This window comes from Ostrea edulis, chromosome 2, assembly GCF_947568905.1.
Source record: "Ostrea edulis chromosome 2, xbOstEdul1.1, whole genome shotgun sequence".
In the NCBI taxonomy this organism is placed as follows: domain Eukaryota; kingdom Metazoa; phylum Mollusca; class Bivalvia; order Ostreida; family Ostreidae; genus Ostrea; species Ostrea edulis.
This window is the reverse complement of record NC_079165.1, coordinates 61,035,583-61,063,073: the sequence shown is the minus strand read 5'-3', so window position 1 is coordinate 61,063,073 and position 27,491 is coordinate 61,035,583. Positions and strand designations below refer to the sequence as shown.

Here is a 27,491-nt window from a genome sequence, read left to right as displayed (position 1 = left end):
GCGCGATATACTCTCTCGGTAGAAGAAATATTTCACAACCGTTGCCAGATATTAAACGTATATAACTCCATATTTATCTGTCTAATATGGAGGTGTCATACGCATGCTTGACTTTTCCAATATATGCATAATATTTCATTTCATTTATCATTATATTTTTTAAAAATGGAGATGCATCACTAGAAATTAATTTTTGTATTATTAGACAAGAATAGGTATCAATTTCTAATTAATTGATTGATTAATTGTGTATTGTTTACATGTAACATCCCGCTCGAGACTTTTTCAGTCATATGGAGGCATCATCATTGCCGGTGAAGGGTTGAAAATTGTAGGCGATTACGGCCTTTGAGCAGGGAGCGATCTATTTCGTGCCACACCTGTGACACAGGACCTCAGTTTTTGCGGTCTCATCCGAATGACCATCCTATTTAGTCGCCTCTTACGACAAGCAAGGGGTACAGAGGACCTATTCAAACCCGGATCCCCACGGGCCATTTCTAAATGAAATTTATTAAGCAATCAAATCACTGATATAATCATTTATTGTTATATGAATATAGTCTATAATCTTTCTTTCTTAAAAATCATCTTAAGAATCATAGCTAGAATCGTCTAGTTTCTAAGTCCATCGTAAGATATTTTGTCTTACGACCATCCTAAGTATTGTCGTAAGACATCTCTTATAAGTCCAATCTTAGGACTATTCTTAGAACACTTTCGATAGCAAATAATTTCGCATAAAATAGCATTACAAGTACATGTATATCTTTTGCAGTCTTTAGGAACAACTTTATACAGTAAACAGATATAAATGTATAATATTCTTTATACTTTTACATCTGTTTTTAAATGACCACATAATCAAACTTTTCTAAAATGGCAAATCTCACATAAGATGATTTTTTTTTTAGAAAACCTACCAGAAAATACTGTATCTAATATTTTTTCTAGTTTGACCTTGATGTAGACATGGAATATGTACTAAAATTAGAAAGCATCGTTTCTTTTCAACGCCAAGAAAACTGAAAAGCAGATGTCCAAGAAAACAGTGAAAAGCAGATGTTCAGTGTGTTTAATAAAATGATATTTATTTTTCACACAGCAAGAAACAAAATGTACTAAATAGCTGAGATTGCCAAAAAAAAAAAAAATTCAAGAAGAATTTTAAGGTTTGCGTGTAAAAAACAAAAACAAAAAACAACCCCTTTTCTCTTATTTATAGAACTGTAGAAATGTTTTTGATAGTTGAATATCAAAATAAGATCAAAGTGTCAGTTTCATTTTACATGTATTGCAATTTTCGTCTCTTCGTTTTTTCTCTTGTTAAAGATTGAAAATCTTGTATAATTGATAATAATGAGATGTATTATATCCTTTATAAGATATCTTGTAAAAGATATGAGATATCTTATGTTTTCTTTATAAGATATCTCATTAGTATATATAGGATACCTCATAAATTTTATAAGATATCTCATAAACTTTATAAGATATCTTTTAACATTTTTGATATAAGATATATCATAAACTTTATAAGATACTTTACAACTTTTATAAGATATCTTATAACTTTATAAGATATCTTATAAAGAAGGTTTATAAGATATCTCATATATTTTATAGGATATCTCATAAACTTTATGATAATCTTGTTTAATTAATATACAATATATCTTATAAAGTTTATGAGATATCTTATATATATTTTATGGGATATCTTATAAACTGTAAATTATATGAGATATCTTACAAAATTTATTAGATATCTTATTAGAAAAAGAAAATATCTCATAAATTATGTAAGCTATCTTTATAGAGAAATAAATATGGCGTGTCACGTATATAGAGTAAAACAGTAATTTAAAAAAATATGCAAAATATAGCATTTAACGAAGAAAAAAATAAGTTGAAAATAATGATATTTGTAACTTCACTATTAAATTCTAAAAAATCCAAAACAGATTTAACAGAAATATCGCATTAAAAACGGATTCGATATATATGTAATTAACATGTTCCTTTCCTTGTCCACAGTGTGAAACAATAACAAATAAATGTACATGTATTGTGCATGCGTTGATTGTACATGTAATTTCTGACATATCTCACTAACTTGTGTTTTGGTCGTCGAAAATATTTATCAAAATTAACAATAAAGAATCGATGATATACTATTTTAAAGACCTCTTGATTCCGATTTAAATAAAGTCTATGACTAATATTTAAAGACTTTGTTACTTCATTACTCAACATTGCCTGCGAAAAAATCACACAATGGACACCGACTGAGAGATATAATCAGTGATTGAATTATTGTACAATCATATATTTCATTAATTACACTTATTTCTTTGAAATATTTCTTATATGGCACTTAATATTGACGCTATGAATGGAGGACCGCAACGTGTTGTGCGCCCCCTGTGTTCAGGGGCAAATAACGCGCTGCAATGTGAAAAATGTATCTCATTAACAATTACCGAATCATAATGCACATATTAATTATGATGTATTATGATTCAACATGTTTACCACTTTTCACAGTCAAGGTGAATAACTTCTGTATTAATTTGTACTTTGAAACAAATGCAAGAGTTAATTTTCTTGCTACAGGTGTATATCACTTTACAAAGAACCTTGCATTGTTAGCAATTTCATAATCAAATGATATAGCAGGCCCTGGATATAGGTCTACCACATAAAATTTCGTCTTTTTAAAATATCATTAATAAAATTCCTAATATTTCATTATGTAAAATGTACTTTTCTATTTTCCGATATTGACTTTGAAACCCAAATGATTAGAAGTATACCACTCGCTCCCTTGAACCTTTACACGGTAGTTCAACGTGTAATTCGGGTGAATTAAATCGAAAACGAAAGTTGACAAAGTTGATATTTCTCCATTTGTATAATAGCAAAGCAGTGCATGGTAAGGATAATTATTTACCGGTATCTGAATTTGGATAAATATGATTTTATATGAATTTGGATAGATATGATTTAATTGATAAAACATATTTGTATTTTGATGGCGAGATACGCACTTTTGATTGTAGCCATTGAAAAATCACCTGACGTATTATCGTCATTGCAGGTAATTTCCAAATGGTGGTAATGCTGATAATGCTACATATATCTTACTTAAATTGTAGAATGAAATTCATATCTTGTGAGAGTGGAAGATTCTACATCAACGATTAAGTATGTGGATATTTTGTTTTAGATAAAAAAACCAAAACAACAACAACAAAACAAAAACTAGGTGTGTACTTTCGATTTGTTGGACAAAAATGGCAAATCATGGCAAAATCGGTAATATTATGGTTATCGAATCATCGGAAAGTGAAGAGGAGAACGACCATGAAACTCAATCAAATTCAGCAATCAACGATAACAGGGAAGACACCAAGGAGAATTTGTACGAGGACGTCGCCACGCCAGATGAGAAAAGCATTCAGTGCAAAACGATACATCATTGCCTTTTTTTGAAAAGCACATCTTTTGGCTCGGATGTTTCCAACTTAAGAGTAGACTTCAGTGAGATGAACCATTCAATAATCTTTCAAGGTCCCAAAGATCTCGTCTTGGAACAGAGTCTGCGATGCTTGGAATGTCTGGGCAGAATGTGTACATCCTCAGAACCAGTTAGCGCGACTAGACTCTCCATACTTCAACGAGAAGGTTGCATAAAAGAGCTTAGACAAAAGGGCAAGAGTACTGGAACCGAGTCCTATGTGTACCTAGAGGAGGACCAGTCAATCAATGATCCTAGGTTGCACTGTATCGCTTATACAGCAGAAGATGCGAAAGTGACTCTTCAGAGGACACTGAGTATTTTCAGGAAGATGGAGGTGCCGTTTGCTGCGCACATTGTAGAGTTATTCACGACCGCTTATTGGGATTCCGTGACGGAGGGCCTTCAGAAATCGTTGATGGTTGCAATTGAAATTGTTCACACTCGGTCTGTTGTGGAGGTAGAGGGGCTTCAGGATGATGCCAGAAAGGCGGCTGACAAAGTGAAGGAGATGTTCAAAGCTTACAAACCCATGAAGATAATTAATCTCAATGGTGCCAAAGCCAGATTATTCTGCAAGTCTCATACTTTACAAGAAGAATTGTTGAAATTGAAAGAGGAAGCAAAGTAAGTTAAAATACTGTCAAGTACAAATTATAGCAAGTTGAAATACATCGTCGCAAACCACGGGTTATTGTTTCATTCTATGAAATAGAATGAAACAATAACCCGTGGTTTGCGACGATGGTTGAAATACTGTCAACCACAAAGGGTGGTAATATAAATACTCTCAACAAGTGTTACGACAGACACTGATGCTAGTACATGCATGATCAAATGTACATGTACTATTGCCTTCTGAAAATAAATACTATAAACTTGGGACATAAACAAAGGTAAGCCCTGTTCAAACGATAAAGTCAAATTTCAAATGAATCTACACTTTGGTTTCCTCACCACACATGTACAGACATTTTCGAGGTAATTTACACAATATATTAAACCTACCTTGTTTTGTACGTGATCTACAGACGGGAGCAGGAGGTGATATTTACTGCGGAAACGCACAATGACCCTGAGTGCACTCTCACAATCAAGTTTACGGATGGGCCATCTCTAGGAAAACGGATACAGAAACTAATTGACCATGCTAAGGATCTGAAACTGACCCTTGATGATGTCAGCAAGAATGGTAACATTTATCGACTTCAGTCTGTGTATTTTATATTTAATCCTGCACGATCGTTAGAATTATATAGAATTACATGCAAACAGTACTTCATGAAAATGAAGGAAATGACTTATTAATACTGTAACGTCTTCTCATTAGGCACAAGTACGGATTGATTACCATTTACTGAACACAAACACTCAACCTCTGAACCGTGCCCATCCTTTAGTAACCCCCCCCCCCCCAACCGAAATTTATTAATATAACAATTATTGACATTTTCTCTGTCAAATTGATACGATGTTTTAGCTACCTTCGAAGTACAATATATTCACCTCGCCCTATAGGCTTGGTGAATATTGAACTTCTCAGGTTGCTAAAGCATCGTATTGACCCTAATAATGATTAATATTTATTGTATGATGTTTGATAGTTACCGTATGTGCAATCATGGTTAGTGGGATATTTCACTTTCGTAATTGTCTTTCTTCATTTGATATATCAAAATTGTGACAGTCCTTAAATCATTGTTATATTTTACTATCATTAGGCACGGATCAAGAAGTAGTCACACTATGTTTAAATTCTCAGAAGGGAAGGCGTGAGCTACGAAACTGGGAAGAAAAATATAAAGTATATATTGATGTCGTCGACAGCAGTAGAAAGGTTACGATCAAGTATATAGAAGACAATAGTCCAAGGTGATATGTTTGGTATATAGAATATCTTATACCTCTTCGATTTTTAATCGGCGGTGTATGGACATACATATGTACTTATAAAAAAACAACGTTGAACATAATTTCTGAATTTACACATGCAGCCATAATTATAATTATAATGCAGGTGATAAAGGAATCTAAGCGAGGGACTGAGTGATAGTAAATGTCGAAATTGATTCTTGCATAGAAAACCATAAAATGGATTTGTTATAAAGCTGTTGAATATGATTTGTTATGATAATGCATGAATGTGTCTTTCCATTTATAATAAGCGTGATGAAGTAACAATAATTTGTAAACAACATAAGAAACGTGTAATCGTAACATAAAATGTTTTAGAAATCACTCATTAAGAAGAACGCATGTTTTCTTTTTCAGATATCATAGTCCAACGATCCATTCTCGATCACGATCTATGTCAAATTTAGATGCGCAAGAGAAAGAAAGTTTAACTGTTGGTTCAACAGATCTGGTTGTCAAGGGAGGGAGTGTGGTCAAAGAAAGGGTACGTTTGCAATGGATTCAGCTGAGAGCTAAAGACTGCTTGCATTAAAATTTCCACCACGGAATGTTGACACGTATATGAATTTTACTGTCTTTGAATAAAGTTCATGTTCGTGGTATACCACGTTACATTCAGAACTTAAAAAACTAATCCCGATTCTAAAATGTAGAACATTTTGGTCTCTGTTTATAACAAATTGAGCAATTGGTATCATCTTAGGAAAGTGAAAGAATTATTTCAAACAGAATAAAATATAGGAAGGTTTACTTTTTAATTGAAGTCTTCTCTCTAGGCTTCGATCCTGGTAAATGTTATTCGGAAATCCTCCATGTGGAAATATGGACAGCTACCTCGGCAGTTTTCTTCCGCTTCAAAGGATTTACGACAGGTAATCTGAAAGTGACTGTTGATATGCAATGCGCGTGTATCTTATCGGGCATATGTATCATTTTAAAGTAATCTGATATCATTTCGGTTTCTTCTAAAGGATTTTGAAAACGATTATGACGGAGAGGAAAACGTTGTACTAACCCAGAGTTCAGAAAAATTGACACGCGTTTGTGAATTTGTGTGTACTATCATACTGGAAGACTGGGACAAAGGCAACACAAAAAACAATGAACAGGTTTGTAAGAGTCGCAGGCAGGGACTAAGCCCGTTTTGTTTTGTCTGTGAAAGTAATGTTTTAATCTAGAAAGAACTCTAACACTGAGAGGGGTTATGCCGCCTGGGATTTCCTCGGATTTAGGCATAACTTGTGGCCAATAGTGTCTATGCTTCTCAGATTATTTAGATGTGGATTTTGGGCAACAGTACCAAACCTTACTCGGATTTTGATATAGGGTAATTATAATAATGCCAAGCTTCTAAAATCTTGAGGGCTTATCTAGACATTAGTGACTTTCGATTACTTCTAATACCGAGTGCTTAGGGAAGGAACAATCGCTATGAACATCTGCATTTGAAAGTTTTATAATTTGTATTTGACTGGGGAAAAGTATATAAAGTTGATCAATATTGATAGTGCTCATGTATATACTATTCCAGGGATTAAGGGAAGTTATTAAGACATGTCTTCGTCATTGTGAAGAAAACCAAGCTGACAGTATTGCATTTCCTGCTGTTGGAACAGGGAAACTGCTCAAATTTCCAGTCAGTATTGTAGCCAAAATTATGTTTGAAGAATGCATTGCCTGGTCTAAAGGCAAAACCACACTGAAGGCAAGTGAACTTATTTTGATCGTTTATTAAATAGAATTATTAATTAATTTGTTTTATTCATCTTCTCTGATTTTTCTTCTTCAGAAAATTGTATTTGTAATTCACGACATGGACGAAAAACAGAATTTCGAGGACTCATTGGAGTTATGGCGCAGGAACTTATCAAAAAAGACCGGATTTCAGAAAATCGGGACAATGCTATCTATGATTCGTAAGTTGAACAATTGGAAACCGTTCTCGCTTTTCATCAAGTGGGTCCAAACAAATGTAAAACACTCTACTTTAAAAATTGTAGGTAGGAAAAATCCATCAGATCAAGAAACAAAACCTAAAGACTCTGATAGTGGGAATACTGAGACTAAGGTCTTATGTCTGCCTTATCTACTACTGTATGGAGAAAACACACAGAAACTGAAGGATTCACGAAAGAAAATTGCTGAAGAAATGGAACGACAATTTCTCTCAAAAGAAATAATACAAAATAAAGGCACTGGAAATATAACCCCAGAGGAAAAACAAGATATTTTTGAGACAGCCAGGGGAATGAGTGTTGTCCTGCAATTAGATTCCGGTATTTTATTACGACAATTTAATGTTTGAAATAAATTCCCATACTTGTAAATTATATTGCTTGTCAAATTGATTTTCCGTAAGACTACCTAAAGGTGATTTTTTTTCTCCAGATAAATATGTAATTAATGGACACAGGGATGATGTCCAGGCCCTGGCAAATAAAATCAGAGCGTTGTTGCTAAATAACGTCTCAGCAATGCCATCAAGATCAGCAAAACCACGGCGGTGGAAGGGTCCTCGCTCTCAGAAAGGCACAGAGGATTACTGGAGAGAGGTCTTAGAAAACCATAAGACCCCTTTGTACTGGAAAAAGTTCAAAGGGGGCTATGATATTCAGTATCACTTGAGAAATGAGGATAACTATTGTCAAGTCAACCAAGTAGATCAGGAAACCTTCACAGCTATTAGCGAATTGGTTGAAGCGACATGGGACCAATCACACGTTGGTCATGGCGCTGACGCCAGGAACCTGAGTCATCAGAACATTAAAGTGACAAAAATTGAACGTGTAGAGAGTATAGAACTGTTTTCGCAGTACTCCCACCAAAGAGAAAAAATTATTCGGAGGATGTTAAAAAGCGGTTTGACTAGTTATCCAAAAATCACGACAGTTGCTCAGCATGGTGACGTTTTGACTACGTTGAAAATGCCGAAACTTCTAAACACCAGTCTTTATTTAGATATAAATGAACATTATGTATTCCATGGTACTAAATCCACTTTCATAGAAAATATCACTAAGAAAGGAGTTGACCCACGAAAATCTGGCGATAGGTTGTTGTTTGGTCAGGGAATTTATTGTGGCGAGAGCTCAACAAAGGCGGATCAGTACACGGGTATGTATTTAAAAAAGTTAGAAGAAACACGTTTTCTCTGTTAAATACCTCAATGGTTACTCTCTGTACAAAGTTTGTACTCTCAATGAATTCACTGTCATTGCGTATTTGTTTTAGATGACAGAGACCGACGTCAGCAGACGGGTCTTAAGATGCTGCTAGTCCGTCTGTTGATTGGCAATCCCTTTGTATCGGGGAAGGAGAAAAACTATAAACACCCTCCATGCACCACGTGCCATACCACGGACTGTGTGACTGGGGAACACTTTAATTATGATTCCATCATCGTAGAAGGAAAATGGTTATTCCGCGAGTTCGTCATCTATGAACCAAACCAGTGCTACCCAGAGTACATCATTACCTATGATAGGGTCTAACGCTAATAACTTCATCAGTCCCCGTGATGTTAAATCGGAGTATTCGAACATGTATCCCAAGTTGTCTGTTACATGTACATGTATAGTGAATACACGTGTAGTGATACATACACGCACATTTCCACTCCGTTACACATAGTACTGGCATTTATTGTAATGCATTACATGTACGTGTAGGTATTTTAAAATAACTTTCATGATGATTAGGTTCTACCATGAAAACATTTCAGGCACTACAGAATTGAAATGAAGAAAGATTAGAATATAACTAGGAAATATACAGTAACAACTAGAAAATATTAATCAAATTAGTCCCTTATCGTTTGAGCAGGACCTCACCGGATGCTACATGTACAATGACGTACTGCTTCAATATTTTTATTTTATTGGTTCAAATATATCGTACATTTATTACTTAAACCTATCCGGTTGAAAATTGTTATGTCAATTAAAATTTTGGAAAGGACTAAAATTTGCGACAGAATAATTCTGTAATCAAGAAGCTCTACGGCTGCACGATTTTACCATTACATCTGTACCATGTCATGTATTGTCAATATTTACATCCCTAGACTGTAATCTATGATACAAATATATATTTCAAATGTTGTAAATTGGTTGATATATTTTACCAAACACAATATCGTTTCTCATAAACAACTATGCCCAAATTAATTTGATCTAGTGATTGCTTTGAGTGGCTTATGATGTGTTGACAAAAACATGTTCTGCAAATTAATCAAAAGTAGATTTTAAGTGCAGAAAGGTAAAGTTTTACACACTGTGGCTCCATATCCTGTTTTTCTTTTTTTTTTCATAGTTCCTTTAATGTAAAAAATTAAAAATAATCTTCCAACAGAATGAAAGGTGCTATAAATCTGGGGTTCAAACAATAATCAAACAATGGTAACATGCATGTGATATCTCTCAAAACTTGTTATCTAATTATGAAATATAGAATACTAGTACCCACTGAATAATCGAAAAATGATTACATAAATTTTGACAACTTTAGAAATACAAATGCAAAATGTAGGCTTATACTAATCAGATTTATACAAAAATATAGACTACAAATGGAAAAATCCTACAGTTCAAACAGGAAATGTACGTTTGACATGTCATAATTAAGAATAATTCTGTTTGTTACAAACTTCTTTTTATTTTCAAAACCAAACTGTAATAATAAAAACATTTACAATATTATTGCTAATGACTTGGACTTGCTAGTGTGAGAAGAATATGAACGTGATGCTCCATATTGGTGCCCAATCTCTACCCAGAGTTGTCGTTCCTTGCTCTCACTAACACCTCTATTAACGTCTCAAAATAAGCAATGTTATTCCACATGTAAATCCACGTTTTTTACGGCTAATAAAACTAAGAACTATTTTATAAAATATCGGGAAAATGTAGGACAAGCAACTATTTGTTGATTTTTTTCCATTACTCTTTATTCTTCATGTACCTATGTATAGGCCTGGCGCAATAGAACAACCCAATATCCACGTTTCAACCCAAATCAATGCTTCTTGTATCACAAAAAGACTTGACATCTGCTCAAGTTTTATTTATTTACGTATATTTTTGTAACTGAAGTCAAAACCATACTTTATTTGAGCATACGTGCCATTTTACAAAAATCTTGTAAAACCCTTGAGACGTTGACAGAGGTGGGTAGAGATAGTTTCTGTGGAAACGAGGGGGTTATTTATATTCGGTCTTTCCTATCCCCCTCGTTTCTGTCCAAACCTTCATAAAGTATGTGGGAAATCAGTCGCGCTTCGGTTTGAATTTATTTCAGCTTACATTTTATGTGAATCGTTCGAAAACTTACATAAATCAATTCATGAATGATTTTGCCGCAAGGGAATACAATTGAAACCATTCAATTCCACACTAAAGCAACGATAATCGTCGTCATTTCAAACACTACATCATTTCGCTATCAAATTCGCCTCCATGATAAACAATGTCTTCAGCGCATGCGTCACTTCATTTTGTAAAACACCTAGAGGCCCAAAAGGGGTGAAATGACTTACTACTAATAAATCGCACAAAAATCTAACTTTTTCAGTTTATTTCTCATCATACGTATTGCATTTCATTTCTGTGAATGGACTTATATTCTTCTGAATATGAAAATGATGAATTACTGGAAACAAAATAAGTAAAAATGTAATTGGGAATAAAAAATATTAAAAGACCATTTAAAGTGCTCAGTGTGTACTGCATTCCTGAAATGGGATTAAAAATCATATTAAAGGAACCGCAAGTCGTGTGTCTATTTTCCCCCTTTTATATTCATTCATTTTCATATTTTATTATTATTATATTTATTCATTATACCTTCCTTTTTTAGAGGGGGGGGGGGGGGTGTCTCTTAATCTTATAGGGAATTTCATACCATGAATTGAAAAACAACGAATCTATGACAGAACAACAAACCTGTGACATTAGAACTTTATCTGTTTTTACAGACTGTTAAACTGTAGTAAAGGTGATTAATTTCAATCTACTTAACATGTATTGGCGGATCTCAACGGGGGAGGGACTAGGGGGTTGCATTCCCCCTTTTGATTTTGGAGAGAGAGAGAGAGATTATTTATGCAGGAAAACGACTTTCAATCGCCCATGTCTCTCCAACAAGAGTTCAGCACTTGGAAACAGAAGTGGTCAGTCGTAGATTGAGTTGATGCCAAGTGGAATGCTTGTCAGAATTCAATAAAGATATTTTCCAACTCGCAGAAATTATAATTCTTCATCTGCTGCACCTTACCCGTTACCAACTGCAAAGCAGAAAGGTCCTTTTAATTTCAACACGTACTGGTAAAGATGTACTTACGTTCCATAATGGGTACGGAGAGACTTTCTGAAGTGGCATTAATGAATTATTACCCCCAATATCAAACTGGACATTAATAATCTAACAAAGAGATTCATTCACATGCATCCGAAAAGAATCAATTGAACTCTTTTAGGGGAAATGTCAAATGATCAATGCCAGATCAAAATTTAATTTTAAAAAACTCCTGCAAGTTTATGCTACCAACATTGATATTCATGTACACTGATTATTATTTTCAACATCATCAAATTTTGTTTTAAGGGGGGGGGGGGTGTTGATGAATTAAAACTAAGTAAATCAAGTTTTTTGTCAGACATTGAACATTTATCAATAAACATTGTAAATACGTTTGTCGTTTTAAATTCTTTTTTAAAGGATGTTTTAATCGGTAACTAACTTATCATCCCGTGAGTAAAACTGCATGCATACGATAAAATAAGTGCACTGTACAAAACACATATCATGGTACATTGTATCAACAACATTCAACAAATCCTTTGGTTCACCTCTCTTTGAAAATCAAGATCCGCGCCTGATATCATGATCGAGATCAATCAAATATTATTCAATCCCATATATTTCAACACTTCTTTTTTCTTTTTTTAAATTATTTTTTTTTTCTTTTCTTTTCCTTTCTTTATGTTTTGTTTTATTGTTTGTTTTTGTTTTGTTACAACAATGACATTTTCAAAACAAACAGCACAGCAAATACAATATGCGCATTTATTTAAGACAATATCGAACATCGATTACATTTAATTTACATTTTCTCTTATTTTTTATTCCACCAAACATTTAGAATAATTTATGTAACAACTCCCTTTTTGTCTTTATTATTTTCTGTATTTTCATATTCAGAAAAATATGTCCATTCACTAAAATACGATGCGTGTGATGAGAAATAAACTGAAAAAGTTAGATTTTTGTGCGATTTATTAGTAGTAAGTCATTTCACCCCTTTTGGGCCTCTAGGTGTTTTACAAAATGAAGTGACGCATGCGCTGAAGACATTGTTTATCATGGAGGCGAATTTGATAGCGAAAGGATGTAGTGTTTGAAATGACGACGATTATCGTTGCTTTAGTGTGGAATTGAATGGTTTCAATTGTATTCCCTTGCGGCAAAATTATTCATGAATTGATTTATGTAAGTTTTCGAACGATTCACATAAAATGTAAGCTGAAATAAATTCAAACCGAAGCGCGACTGATTTCCCACATACTTTATGAAGGCTTGGACAGAAACGAGGGGGATAGAAAGACGTCGACCGAATATGAATAACCCCCTCGTTTCCACAGAAACTAGGTAGAGATTGATTGGTGCCCTGGAAGGAGAGAACAGTGATCCATTACGATGCATTGAACAATTTGGTCATACAGCATTATTATACAGACATTGGCGTTTGTAATTATTGGAATCACCAGATCCGTCTGTCTGTCTGTAGACATTAATTTGTCCTGCATGTTCTAAGAAAGTAGTGAATGGATTTTTCTGAAAATTTGTATACTAATTATTCACCATATGAAGATGTGCACCTGGTATTTTCATACCATAAGAGATTTTATCTAAATGTTGTAAATACACTGCTCTTGGACTGAAACAAAAAACAAATGAAAAGGTTTGAATCAAACCTTCTACATACATTTTATATTAAAGTAAAATAGCATGTACCTTAAATTTTGATTTACTAATATAGTGAATGTATGAATATTTCCATTTTTGGATGGTTGTGTGGGGGGGGGTGTTCATACAATTTTTTAAACCATGGAGCAAATTAAGAAAAATTATAATAAACAATTAAATTCTTTGAAAATCCTATTTATTAGTATTGTGTTTATGTTGGGCATCACCAGAAATCTTTTGATGTTTGATTGATTTTTCAAAAAGCAATATTTTAAAAAAATGCATTTGTATACCAGATGACCATTTGATTAGACAACTTCTGGTTTGATATACGAAGTCTGTTTTTATCCATTATAAAGTGTGCCCCGCTGGGGGTATTAGTCCCAAAAGGACAGTTCTAGTTATACCCCCCGAAGTTCGGGGGGGGGGGGTATATAGGAATCACTCTGTCTGTCCGTCCGTCCGTCTGTCTGTCTGCAGATTCGTGTCCGGGCCATAACTTCTTTGTTCTTTGACATAGGCATACCATATTTGACACACAGGTGGATCACCATGAGACGATGTGTCAAGTACCTCCATGACCTCCATATGACCTTGACCCTTGACCTCAAGGTCAAAATTAAAGGTTTTTTTTTAACCAATGGATTCGTGTCCGGGCCATAACTTCTTTGTTCTTTGACATAGGCATACCATATTTGACACATGAGTGTATCACCATGAGACGATGTATCGGGTACCCTCATGACCTCTATATGACCTTGAACTTTGTCCTCACGGTCAAAATTGATTAAAGGGTTTTGACATAGTCATACCTAGCTGCAATAATGTAGCCCTCTCATATTTTTTTTTTTTTTATTAGGAGAGGGCTACAACTCCTTAGGATCTCCATAATGGTGCAAATGCGGGAGTGATTCACTCCCGCAACATTTGCGTTCATTCTAAACATTTCCTGACTTTCTTTACGTAAATAAAATGATATTCTATGTTTCTTAGTCAATATATAAATTTACAACCTGCAACTTAAGATTTGTGAGGCTCTATTCTACCGTTTTCAACAATTTCGATAAATTCCAATTTCTCGATTCATATTTGTGCGCCATGTTTGATGTACTGAAGTATAAACTTCCGATTGTCAAGCCATTTGCATATGCCATATAAGGTAGTATTTACATCAATGGAAAAGTATGGAGGCGAAAGCTATTTCGTCGGTATTGAAAAGGTTTGAATTTAATATCAAGTTAAAAACCGAACAGCAGAGTGTAAATTCTTTCTGCAACAATATGATTTTCCTTTCTTTGTCGAAGAGGCTCGAGTAACTACATTTTCGCGCTGATTGTCAATGCTTAGGGTTTTCATTAGATCCACCTACGAGATAACAAGCATGGCGGAGTAGACGAAGAATTTTGCATGCTGTACATTGTATTTAATGAAAAACACCTTTATTAGACATGCCCGAGCACAAAGTTGGTACTCTGTAATATTGTTGCAAATGATAAAACGGTTTTAAAAAGTTCAGAATTTATTATAAGTCCAAAAATATTAATTCACAAATACATTTTAGAAACAAACTGAATTTAACAAAGAAATTTCGAAGATTGACTCACATACAAACTCACACACATCTAATCTTTGACAACTCCGCCCACATTCGTACTGACCAGCCAATTAACTTAAGGATAATAAAGTTGCAAGAACAGGGAAAAGCCGTATGACATTAATTTACAATACTGAAATTAGGTAGAGCTAAGCATAACAAATTCAAAGAACACAATCCTAAGATCTAACCATAAAGTTGATAACAAGTATGAGTAAATGACATTGATATCTTGAGACAGGAAAGAGATGTCAAGGATTAGAAATTGCTAACATGTGCAAAAATGCCCTTTCTAAATATCAAATGAAATAATTAAACTTCAATTACAGATGTCAAACAAGACCAAAAATTAAGAGAACAAATATATGGAAATAGATTGATAATTAATAATTTGTCATTTATAAACCCTCAATATACATAATCATAACAACTCCTTTTGGTGTTAACAACATTTGGGACTAATACACAGAGTTTATTATCGGTTATTCATAAAATTATTTTGCACCATTACGGAGATCCTATGGAATTGTAGCCCTATCCCGAAAACGTCAGAATTTAAAAAAATTGGATAGGGCTACATTATTGCAGCTAAGTCATACCATAAGATATGGGTGTATCACTATGAGATTTGTGTCATGTACATTCATGACCTCTTTATGACCTTGACATTTCATCTCAAGGTCAAAACTATAGGTTTATATCATGGATTTGTGTTCGGACTATATCTTCCATTTTCTTCTACAAAGGCATACCATATTTTTCAGGAAAGAGGTAATTTATACCTATTAACAACACCCTTTGGGAGATTGGGGTAAGCGGGGGGTATTCTTAGTGAGCATTGCTCACAGTACCTCTTGTTTGTACTGTTTCCGAGAGACCGATTATGCGTTTTATTTTAACTAAAAGCATTTTTTTATCTGACATTTATATAATCTCATAAATTTATTTTTAAGTCACTTGAGACGAAGGCCCAAGTACGATTTTATGATTGAAATTCGTCCTTTGTCATCGATCATTGTCGTAAACTTTTCACATTGTTTTCCTCTCTAAAACTTAAAAAAATCAATCAAACTTGGCAGGCAGTATCATTTGGTAAAGGCAACACTACTGTTTACTTGTATGGATTGTCCGTATTTTCCACGGATTTTAAAGTCAAAATACGCTCCACGGATTCACATTAAAAATCTACGATTTTCCCCGAATCTGTAAAAAATTAGTTTCCGAAATTTGCCGATCGGTATGATAAATCAAAGTACTTAAAGTACTCGTAGGAGTTGAACATTGTGGAAATTCAGTTAGAAAAGATAGTACTGGAAGGGTAGGGGGATAAATGACTGAATATTATCATGATTTTAGATACAAATCAACTGTTGTTGTTTCAAAGCGTTACAACAGCAAACATGGATAATGGAAGGCCCATGGGCCACAACGCTCTTCGAGTAACTGAAGTCATGTTGTTGTTTTCTAGAATTTCACTCCTTTATATTCTCATGAAAAATGTGACCACATATTATGGCCCAAACATTCAAATCAATATGGTTATCAATGCCTTGCAGTTATGAAGAAGTTTTTCCCCTGTATATATACATTCAAGTTTAATCCTAGTCATAGCTAATTCTAAGGATTCATTACTTGAAAAGGTAGTCCAATATGCTAAACTGTCACCTGAGTATACTACAGTCCTGTAGAGGATCAATGGAATGGTAAATAATTGTATAATAACTCAAAATAAATGAAATGCAAAAAAAATTAAAATTGTCGGGCATCGGAAATGCACAAGCCGAGTTGCGCAAGGAATGGGCATAGAGGGAACCGGCAGAAAAGTTTTCAAGAATTATCAAGCAGGGAGCAAAATTTTGCGTACATAAATTTCAGCCGACTTAAATCCTTTGTGACCTTGACCTTTAACCCTTGACCAAAATCAATAGGCTTCTTTGTCTCATCAAGGGCGATAATCCATCTAAGTTTAATTGAGATCCTATAATTTGTTAAAAAATTATAGTGCAGAAAACAAAATTTTCTCCAAATTTCAGTCTATTTATAGCCACTGTGACTTTGACCTTGTGACCCCGGAATCGATAGGCTTCTTGTCTTACTTAATCGATCTAAGTTTGATTGAGATCCTATAATTCGTTCAAGAGCTATGGTACGGAAAACAAAATTTTCTCCAAATTTCAGTCTATTTATAGCCAGTGACCTTGACCTTTGACCTAGTGACCCCAGAATCGATAGGCTTCCTCATCTTACTGAGGGTGACAATCCATCTAAGTTTGAATGAGATCCTATAATTTGCTCAAGAGCTATGGTGCGGAAATGAAATGTTGATGCGTGCACGCCTGCCCGCCCAAAGGTACTTCATCAGATCATAAGCCGAGTTCGACTTCATCGCAACTCCGCTAAAAATGAAACACTAGTCAAATAATGTTATTTATTGCCAAGGTATTTGGGATATTATACTGTGGCTCAAACAGGGGGTGAATGAACCTGACAGTATGGAAAGCATATAGTGGAATCAGACTTGTGATGCTGGAAATCTATAGTGATTAATAAACTATACATGTACAAGATCCATAACTTCTTTTTTTTCAGTTTGTGAGGGAGAATCCTCATGTCTCTTTCATCTGTAGACAAATAAACAATGTGTTTTGACCAGAGCAATTTCCAATCCTTTTTGCAGCATAAATTCAACATTGTGGCAACTGGGTTAAACTTTGATACTGAAGTAATACATGGCAGCACCTTATCCCATGCTCTTAAAATTTCTGTTTGACACACACTCATGACATCCACTCAAACATTACAGAGTGCAGCAAAATCACATTGTAATAGGGGATTCAAAATGGATAACTGGTACAAAATATGGTACATACTATTCAAAAAGGATAATGAATTTGACATATTGATGTCTTGGAAAAGGAAATTCTGACATCGGGGCTCTAAGCGTTTTCAAACATTAAAAAATTATTTAATGGCGGATGTTTATAAAAGTTTATGTTGATTTACCTAGGAGTAAATCAGCTGACACAGAACCCCCGCTGACGACCACTATACAAATCAATACAAATTACTACGCAGAAAAGTGCGTGATGACCCAGGGAGATTGAACATAGTTCAACTCCCAAAAAACCCTTGTCAATTGAATTAAACTGGTTCCCCGCTGATTGATCCGAGGAGAGAAGCGTGGTCAATAGCAAGCTCCGGTCAGCTCAGTATATTCCGTTACGCTACAACTCCAATATCATTATTCGTAGGGGAAAGTAGTCCCGGAGAATTGACACTGCACGGAGTTTGGGTCAATAGGGAACCAGTTTAGTCAATTAAAGTTACCATTGTTTAAAGCGCACCATTGATATTGATATATGTGAAACTTTTAAAAAAGCATGGATGGCGAATGTCAGATTGACGAGAATGCAGACGAAACATCCAAACCCATTCAGAGGTTCAAAACAAGAAAAAAATATGCCCTAATTTTAAGGACTCATAGAGTGCTTTGGTCATGCCTCCAACAATCGCAAACTTCCGCCAGAGGTCGTTTGCACACAAACCAGCGGAGACGCAGAGGACTATGGGTAGTATGCCAACAATCGAAGAAAGATCACATGGTGTTTTGTAGTGTGTGCAACATGGACTTCACCTATGGTCACGGAAGCATAAATGACTGCTACAGACACGTTCAGAGTAAACAACATAAAGACCTATCGAAGCTGAAAGTGTCTAATAAGTCAATGACAAGATTCATGGATATTTCTAACATTAATTCAATATGGAGTGTTTATTTTCGTTCCATATTTTATCAAGTTCAAATTGTTTTGAAATTAAGGGATAAATGGTATGGATGTAGAGAATATAATTTAAACGAAATTATTTGAACAAAGAGCAAGGTCAAAATTAATACAACCGGCAACCTTCTACAAGGAGAGAACCTCGTGGACTATATAAAAAAAAATTATTTTATCAAAATGCTGTGGTATTGTATAAAGTATGACAAATTTAAAGAATGATGAAAAACCATGATAATTACACATCGCAAAATGTAAAATACAAAAGCAACAGTAAACAGCAACATCCCATTTATATGAACAACATAGTGTTGTTCATATAAAAAAGGGGTTTAACAACCCGCGTAGTATTTTCTGCTATATTCAACCCTAATACTGACAAAGTGCTCAAAATACTGACAACTTGGTTCTAGAATACTGACATCAGTCGGACGGGGTAAACAGGTCTGTAAAGGGAAGTAAAGTTTGCACAAATAATGGGTCACGCCCTTTTGAAAGTGGGTGTAATTCTTTAAAAACTGAACATTAGAAGGAAAGTTGTCTTAACAATCTTCTCGAGAAACATTGTACCAGGAATTCCAATATTTACAAGCTTTGTTTAGAATAAAGTTTGTTCAAATCATGATTTCTGAACTAGTTCTGCATAGAAATACATATTTTGGAAACTATATAAACAATCTTTTTTTCGAAACCGTTAGTTTAAGTAGTTTTAAGTTTGAGCAAACCATACCATGGAATGGTTAACCATTCATTTTTATACGCCAGTCTTTAGAATAACAACAGCGATGTCTGTCCGTCCGTCCGTTCGGGGTTTTCTGTTTCTAATTTCATTTCTCTGTCACACACCAAGCTGAAACTTGGTATGTAGCTTCTTTGTGGGTCCCTCTAGATCATGCATGTTGTAAGGGTTTTGATTTCCTTCAATATTTGAGAAAATAACATGCAGGTTGTTGAACCTAGTTTTGAGGAATCATTGCATAGAGAGTACATGACTTGTCTGGGGTTTTTTTCTTCTTCCACAGTTTTCAAGTGAGGACCTTCTTATTTTTACAGACTATTTTTACGGGTATAGATGTGCATTTGGCAATGATTTTGATTTTCTTCAATTTTTGAGACACTTACAGGTTGTTGGACTTAGTCAGTTTTGAGGAAATATATTAAATAAAGGGCATGGTTTGTCCTTTTAACTCTTCTCACAGTTTAGAAGCTAGTCGGGTCTTTGTAAATAACTTGAAGATGTGCATAGTACAAGGATTTTGATTGTCAACAATTTTTAATTTTCTTTTTATGTTCTAAATATTTACAGGTTGTTGAACTTGGTCAAATTTGGGGAAATATTTTACACACAGTACTCTTGGTTTATCTATCTACCTCCTGTCACAGATTTAGGCTGAGACCCTTTATTCATACAATGTAAAGAAAGTATGTCACAGCCTGATGATGGCTGATACTACTTGAAGCCAGATCATAGTTTAAGAAAAACACCCTATGTAAGCATTTTCACGGGCGCATTATGTACCGTTTGCGGTAATTTTGTTAGAAACGCTTTATGAACATGGAAACAACCGAATATGAGGTTGTTTCTAGTAAACACTGGTTCCAGGAAGCACACGGGTAAACGCGTTATCGGCTATTCGGTTGTTATCGGACATTCGGTTCAATGATGTATGTTTGGGAAACATAGGGTAAGTTCATACGTGGTTTTTATTGATAAAGACACATTCTATGCAGCGGTAATTGTAATACTACATGTGTAAATAGGTATATGATCATCCTTTCAACAGCTAAAAGCGCACTTCAAACAATTCCCATTTAAGAGATTAACAGCACCAAAAATTTAAATTTCGTTATGTATTCTGTAAAAATCTATCAAAAATGTGAAACTAGAGCAGTAAAGAATTGTATTTATTCAAGAGTGGATATTGATTTGCATTTTTAGACTTAGACAATTCTTTAGAAAATGATAGATCAAAATTAACTTACATTAAACGAACAGTAAAGTTTATCAAAAACATTGTGTGGGATAAAAACATGTTATAAGCAATACGGTAGATGTTATCGAAAAATTCGGTTTTTCCGTATTTATGTTATCGGAAATAAGGTTTCCATTGTGTTTCAAAATACCTTATACAGCACTAATTAGACACTAAATTGGTGTTTTAGTGATAGAAAATTTGTGAAACTCGTGTTGTTAAGTGTTCGGAACGAAGTAATAGAGACTTATGATTATAGTAGTTGCGTTGCGTCATCCTCATCTGCTGGGTACTGAGTGGATTGATCTAATGGAAATTAAAAGAGTTTGAGATCTGCAGCCAAATACACTATTTCACAATGGTATACGTATAATGCATGTGTAATATTGAATTTCCGTAGAAGCGAGCGTATTTACTAAGGACCTACTCTGACCTGGATCCCCACGGGGAATTTGTATATGTGTGATTAACTGTCAGACAAAATAGTAAGGTAGTACATGTAAGATATGGGACATTTTATACTAGGAAGAGGGAGCCTTGGACTGATGTCAAGTTGTAAAATGATCGAATAAAAAAAACTTGGTTCCCCCTAAAATGGGAATTTTTGAAAACATTTAAAAAAATCTAAGCCCTCATTGAATCCGAATTTTATATTTTTGTTTCAGATACCATGGATAATTTCATGTGCTACTACTGTAGCTTCTCGACATGCCATTTCGAATAATAGTAGAACAATTGTACCGATAACCACACCACAGACAATAAGTCATTAATGATTTAACACGTGAAATATCAAGGCTATACAATGAGAAAATGGCATAAATTCATAAACTTACCAGAGACACCCAAGCGAAAATACATGTATATGTTACAGTAATTAACGTATTAAGAACTAAACCTTGATGTACTACCTACCAAAGAGCAATGCACTTGTAAGGAGGAAGGAGTCACAATGGAGGCCCAAAGTTTACAATGATATGAATATTGTTTAAGTCTTTTTTTCAAAAGATCTTATCTAATCAATGAATCTCTTTCTTTTTAGATTATATGCAAACAAATTTGACCTCTTTCAAAAACATGAAATGAGTAACTGTGTGTTAAAAGTGTGTGTATTGGTTAACATCCCATTCGAAAAAATTTCAATCGTGTAGAGACAGGACTGTTTTAAAGGTATTATCTGAAAGACTCGTGTGAAGAAACAATTACTAGTCTATACCTATGTTAAAACGTCTGAGGTTAGACTCTACGGCGTAATCTAGAACTGCACTGGGGTTCCCTAATCACTGGTATTAAACTGATGTACGTTACTGCAGTTGCGTACATCCCAAGATGGCGGAAGAAGAAACAGTTAAATTAGAATAGCGATGTTTTTGTCTTTTAGAAAGCAAAGTGAAATACACTTCACGAAAGAAGATGTCAATTTATATCAATAGTTCACAATTGTACCCAAAGTCTTCATGATACTGTCCCGAATTTGCTGCAATCGGTATTTGAAATACGTAGATTGATGTACGTAACCTTCACAATACGATGTACGTAACTTTCCGATTTGAACATAAAAGATGTACGTAACTCAAAAGATCTCCATTAAACTTTTATTCATTTGTTCATTCAAAAAGCCCGATAGAATGCCTTCATCAATAAAAATCACATGTTAAATAATCTACCAACATGCCATCAAATCAAACTTTCAATTTAAACTCTTTTAGGAAGATTTAGGAATTTCAGTTTGAATAAAAATGAAAAAATTCCCTTGCTCGCACCGTTTTTGCCATAAAAAAATCCAAAGAATCTCAAAAATTAAATTGGCATAGCCTTGGTAATAAAAATATTTCAACATTAAACAGTGAAATTAGATATATTTCTGAATTTCACAATAAGAATTTTCACAAAAATCGAATGGAAATGGCTTTCAACAGATTGTTGTTGTTGAAAAAATGTAATTTTATATGAAGAAATATGAAAATTTCGACGTGTTACAACACTTATGTATTTCATGCATATGCAGACGAGAACGCGTGAAATGATATTAAAATGATATATTAAAGGTAATTAATTGGTATTGATTGTACTCGGATAAAACAGACTCTGGAGCATTAAAGATCACATGAAATATTTCCAGGAGAGTTAATTTTAGCAGAGTAATTGAGTCTACGTAACATTGCAGCAAAAGAATACCAAACAAATCATGTTTGTTAACGTATCCTAAAGAAATACCTGGTAAAAACATCCCCCAAATATCTATGCACATTTTTACCCCCCCCCCCGCGCCCAAAATTAATAATTAAAAAATTACTTATAATTTACATAACCTGAAAAATATAAAACATCTTTAAATCAAGATCTTCTAAGCTTGTGAAACATTCATGCAAGTTAATGATAATGATGTAAATTTCTCCTTTAAATTTTTAACCCCTTCAAAATACCAAGAAAACCAACCCCAAAACATCCATTTTACCAACCCCTACCCCCCTCCCCTCTCCCCCGACAGAAATACTACGGTTTTGTTGGACCTCCAAAAGACACCAAAATTCAAAATTTGTCCTCCCAAGAATAGGCATAGTCTATAAATGGTACAAAATTTGGAGTCATACCCCCCCCCCCCCCTTTCCTTGTGTTCAGCAACTGTTCGTATCAAATATCTCAAGAGGTTATAGAATGAGAATTTTTTTTTTTATCGCTAATGGCATTCTTTCTCTGCCACAAAGTATGTGCATTACTTCTCTGCTTGTTTAGCTGCTTAGAAAGCAAGCTTTAGGGTTTGTCGAACTACGAGTGAATTGCTCAGTTACGTACATCATATAGGAAAATTACGTACATCAACCAAAAATATTTTAATGAGTTACGTACATCACGTGTGTTTTTACACAGGAGTTTCACTCGTCCATTCAGGAGAAACAAATGGAGTTTACCATTCTGAACGATAAAGCGTAAAGAAATACACAAACTTGACTAATTAATATCACTGAATTGTTGATAGGATAAGATATAATCTAAATTGAAAAATTACCTGTTTCTACTTCCGCCATCTTGGGATGTACGTAACTGCAGTTACGTACATCAGTTTAATACCAGTGACTTTGTCACGTTGAGAGGGGGGATATTGCGCTATAGTAGTGGTATATCACTAATACAGTGGGATTACGCTATATTTTCAGCCGTAGATACATGTAGCATCGATTTCATTAAATTACATGCTGGTCGATTAAAGTGCAAGTTATGGTGTGTATATTGGTATATGCTTTGATTTGATGGATTTTATTAAATTTTCTACCGTTGTGTTTAATAATGCGAACACGCGTTTTAAAATGGAAGTTATATTTTTAACATAGCAACCGGTGATTGAGGTAGTATTCAAGCACGATTGAATTTAATTTTCTTTCACGCATGTGCACACATTGTTGCTTGTAATCAGTCTCTACCCAGGGTTCCGTGCGCTACGCACACTATACCTCTGTCAACGCTCTTTCAGCGTTTTTTTTTTTGTTTTTTTTACAGAAATCGTGTAAAAGTTTGTAATATACAACATTTATGTTTTGGACTAAATATTTAGTCATATTATGCATAGGCGTAGCTTGGGTTCGAATATTACCGAGGCAGGGGGTCTGGGGGTATATGCTTTTAGTGCAATTAAATTGATGATTACTGTAAATTGTTTAAAATTGCTGTTTTCTTATCCTAAATTTGGAACTGCTTCGTAATATGCGTATGAATGAAGGGCATTCACGTAGTGGATATTTAATGTAAACATGGAATCAAATGTAAGAAAGGCTGTAGAAAATACGATAAGCCTTGTAAAATAAGAGACAAACAGCTAAATGGTAAAAATGTTCGTAAAAAAGTGCCAGTGGGCTATGAAGAGAGCCTGATGCATCACCTGTTGCCAGAACTTTTAAAGGGAAAGGAAAGGAGAATGACTGTTTATAACATGTGATTATATTGCCACGTGATTCCAAGCGTTGACAAAGGTGTAAGTGAAGGTTGCATAACGCGACCTCTGGTGAGATAATGATTTGTAATAACTATGGTTCGTCGAATTTACCGAGGAAAAGCCTGCATGATTACAGGTTTGGAGGAGCGTTGTGACAGCTGAAGAAAACTAAGTCTATACTGTACACCTAAGTGAGATAACAACGACACAGGTTTTTGGCGCTCAGAAAGTTTTATGACTTAAAAAAGTCCTGTCAACGTTCTCTGCTTCTATCACACCTAGAACTACCTTATTAGTATGTATTTGTTTCTGAGAGAAAGGTGAAGATAACGAACAGTGATGAATCTCACAACTCTATTAGCAATACAAAATAGAGGGTTGGGCAAACAGGGACCCCTGGACACACCAGAGGGGGATCAGATGCGTAGGAGTAGTAAACATCCTCTGTCGACCGGTCACACCCGACGTGAGCCCTATATCTTTATCAGGTAAACGGAGTTATTCGTAGTCAAAATCAATGTGCCAAGAACGGTCTACCAATCGGTATGAAACACGTCTGACAGCATTTGACCCAATGATAGGTTGTATTGGCAAACTAGATCGTTATAACTACCATAGAATTTGCGAAATGTTGACTTAAAACGACATTGTTGAAACCCCTACACCATCAACTTGTTTGTCAGTAGCCTGCCTCGATTTAAAAACTGACCATACGCAGAACAAGCTCTTGTGTATCGAATCAGTTGAGAGATATAAACACCGTATGCAGGTGATAATGGAATATTGCTACTTACATATATGTAAATATGGGAAGTTGACAATGGGGAAGCTGAAGTGAAAACATGCAGTTTTAGCAAAAAGTAATGTGAAAAATATTAAAACCCCTGTTGGACTATAACACGCAATCTACATTTGTAGTATATTTGTACAGTACAGCAGTTGATGTGCTGAGCTACTCGGCTTGACGATGAATTTTGAAATGAATAGACAAATATTGCTGATATCGATTTTTTCATCCATGTTTTAAAAGGAAGTCGGCCATTATGACGACGTATTTAACTTCCTCTGTTTCATATCACTTCGAAACACTGCTCCGTAAGAGTTAGTGTGTTCTAATTGTAAACAAAACGAAACCCGCTGAGTAAAACTGGACTTTGCTGTATATACATGTAGCAACTCGCCATTCAAAACAAGTCTACCTGACCATGAAATTGAGGTGCCTCACAGGATAATAAAATTGAGGGTCAATACGGGATAATTCATTGAAGCAAAATAACCTCGAAAATGATTGCGACAATTATGAATTAGGGTTGGTTTGGTATGACCCCTGGGCACTTGCTTAACAGAATACTCAATGCATCTTGACATATGCAACATTTATGTATATGGTATAGGGTTAAAGTATGCTATATGGTAACTATTGTAGCGTCTTTGTTATTTTTTTTTATTAGAATTAAGGGCAAATACTTGTGTGCGTGTATACTGTTTTATGACAGCATCTATATTAGGGATACTCTTGAGAAGCCTCCGTTAGAGGGCAATATCACAGGTCTTCTAGGTAGTTCAATACAATCATCACAAAATTTTCCTGTGATGGTTTGTGTAATTCTTGATCTATTGAACACACGTGACGAGGAAGGCACCCAGATTTTTCACGGACAGAGGTTTCGTAAAAATAATTAGGCACTGATATTTTAGTTCTTATACAATGGTTTATTGCTCTCTAATGGCAGGTACTAGTACTGCTAAGCCGCGGTTTAGTGAGTACTGGTGTATCACATACAATAGAGGGTAGACACAAGTTTTAAGGAGGTATGCTACACCAGAGAAATTTGATGTAGGTGAAAAGTGAAGGATACAGCAATATTTTGAAGTTGAAAAATTTCAAATTTACTTTATTTTGTCAAAAAATTCAGTTTTAGTAGGTAGAAGATAATCTGGAGAGAGAAAAATTAAAACCCCTGCTGGACTCGAACCTGCGATCTACATTTCAGCAGTCGGTATGCTTTTTTCTCTCTCTTTTAGTCGGTATGCTAACCTACTGAGCTACTCGGATAGGTATTTAGATTGAAAAGGAAAAGTCAAATATTGCTGATATTGATTTTTTTCCTCCATGTTTTTAAAGGAAGTCAGCCATTATGACGATGTAGAGTACCCCTTAATTTTGTGAGGGATTTGAAATAAACAAAACTTTTTGTAACACATTGATCAAACAAACTGCAATGATAGTGACAACCCAGGATATGACGAGCTACCACACAAGGAAGCTTGTTTATTGATACGAGATGCTGTACAATACTGATTTTTCTTCAGAAGTTTTGTAAAAGATTTTCTTCTTAGATATATTCCACTGTGACAATTTGAACCCCTTCTAAGGCCCCATCCAGACTTCGGGGTTGCTGTTGTCCATACGCTTGAATCTATTCTACCTAAGGATGTTAGCATATCAATTTGAAATATTTCTAAAATTCTCTTTATAAATTACGAAGCTTTAACTATGCTATCGATTTGTAAACTTTAATTGACGAATGTTGCACCGAGTTCATATAAATTTGTTTCGTTGATAAAGTATAGATAAGACCCTTTAATTTAGTGGTATCATTATAGTACGTGTAATCCACTAACAGTGAAAACTATATTCTTGAGATGATTATACTTTAAGGCATAATTTAGATTTGTAAAATAGAATTAACGACAGTTTAAAGATGTTTAACATGGATTAAAGTCATTTACTATATCAGTATATGTACAAAATATATATTTACAGTATTCTTCGTCTACAGGGTAATTTTTTTTACAGAAAGTCGATGTATAAATC

At 34.5% G+C, this 27,491-nt stretch overlaps 1 protein-coding gene across 3 annotated transcripts; it reads left to right on the top strand.

Annotated features, from left to right (window-relative positions):
• The first annotated feature begins 907 nt into the window (after positions 1-907).
• Positions 908-10,133, top strand: LOC125681819 (uncharacterized). 3 transcript variants are annotated; one of them, XM_048922045.2, is made up of 12 exons: positions 908-2,935; positions 3,159-4,147; positions 4,552-4,712; positions 5,242-5,392; positions 5,792-5,918; positions 6,211-6,306; positions 6,406-6,543; positions 6,966-7,139; positions 7,224-7,350; positions 7,435-7,710; positions 7,823-8,548; positions 8,666-10,133. In XM_048922045.2, the coding sequence occupies exons 2-12, from the start codon at positions 3,297-3,299 to the stop codon at positions 8,923-8,925; spliced, it is 3,087 nt and encodes a 1,028-aa protein (XP_048778002.2). In that variant the 5' UTR covers positions 908-2,935; positions 3,159-3,296; the 3' UTR covers positions 8,926-10,133. The 3 variants fall into 3 exon arrangements, with proteins under 3 accessions (XP_048778002.2, XP_056010649.1, XP_048778004.2); XM_056154674.1 differs by having other exon boundaries at positions 3,063-4,147; XM_048922047.2 differs by lacking the exons at positions 4,552-4,712; positions 5,242-5,392.
• The last annotated feature ends 17,358 nt before the right edge of the window (positions 10,134-27,491 follow it).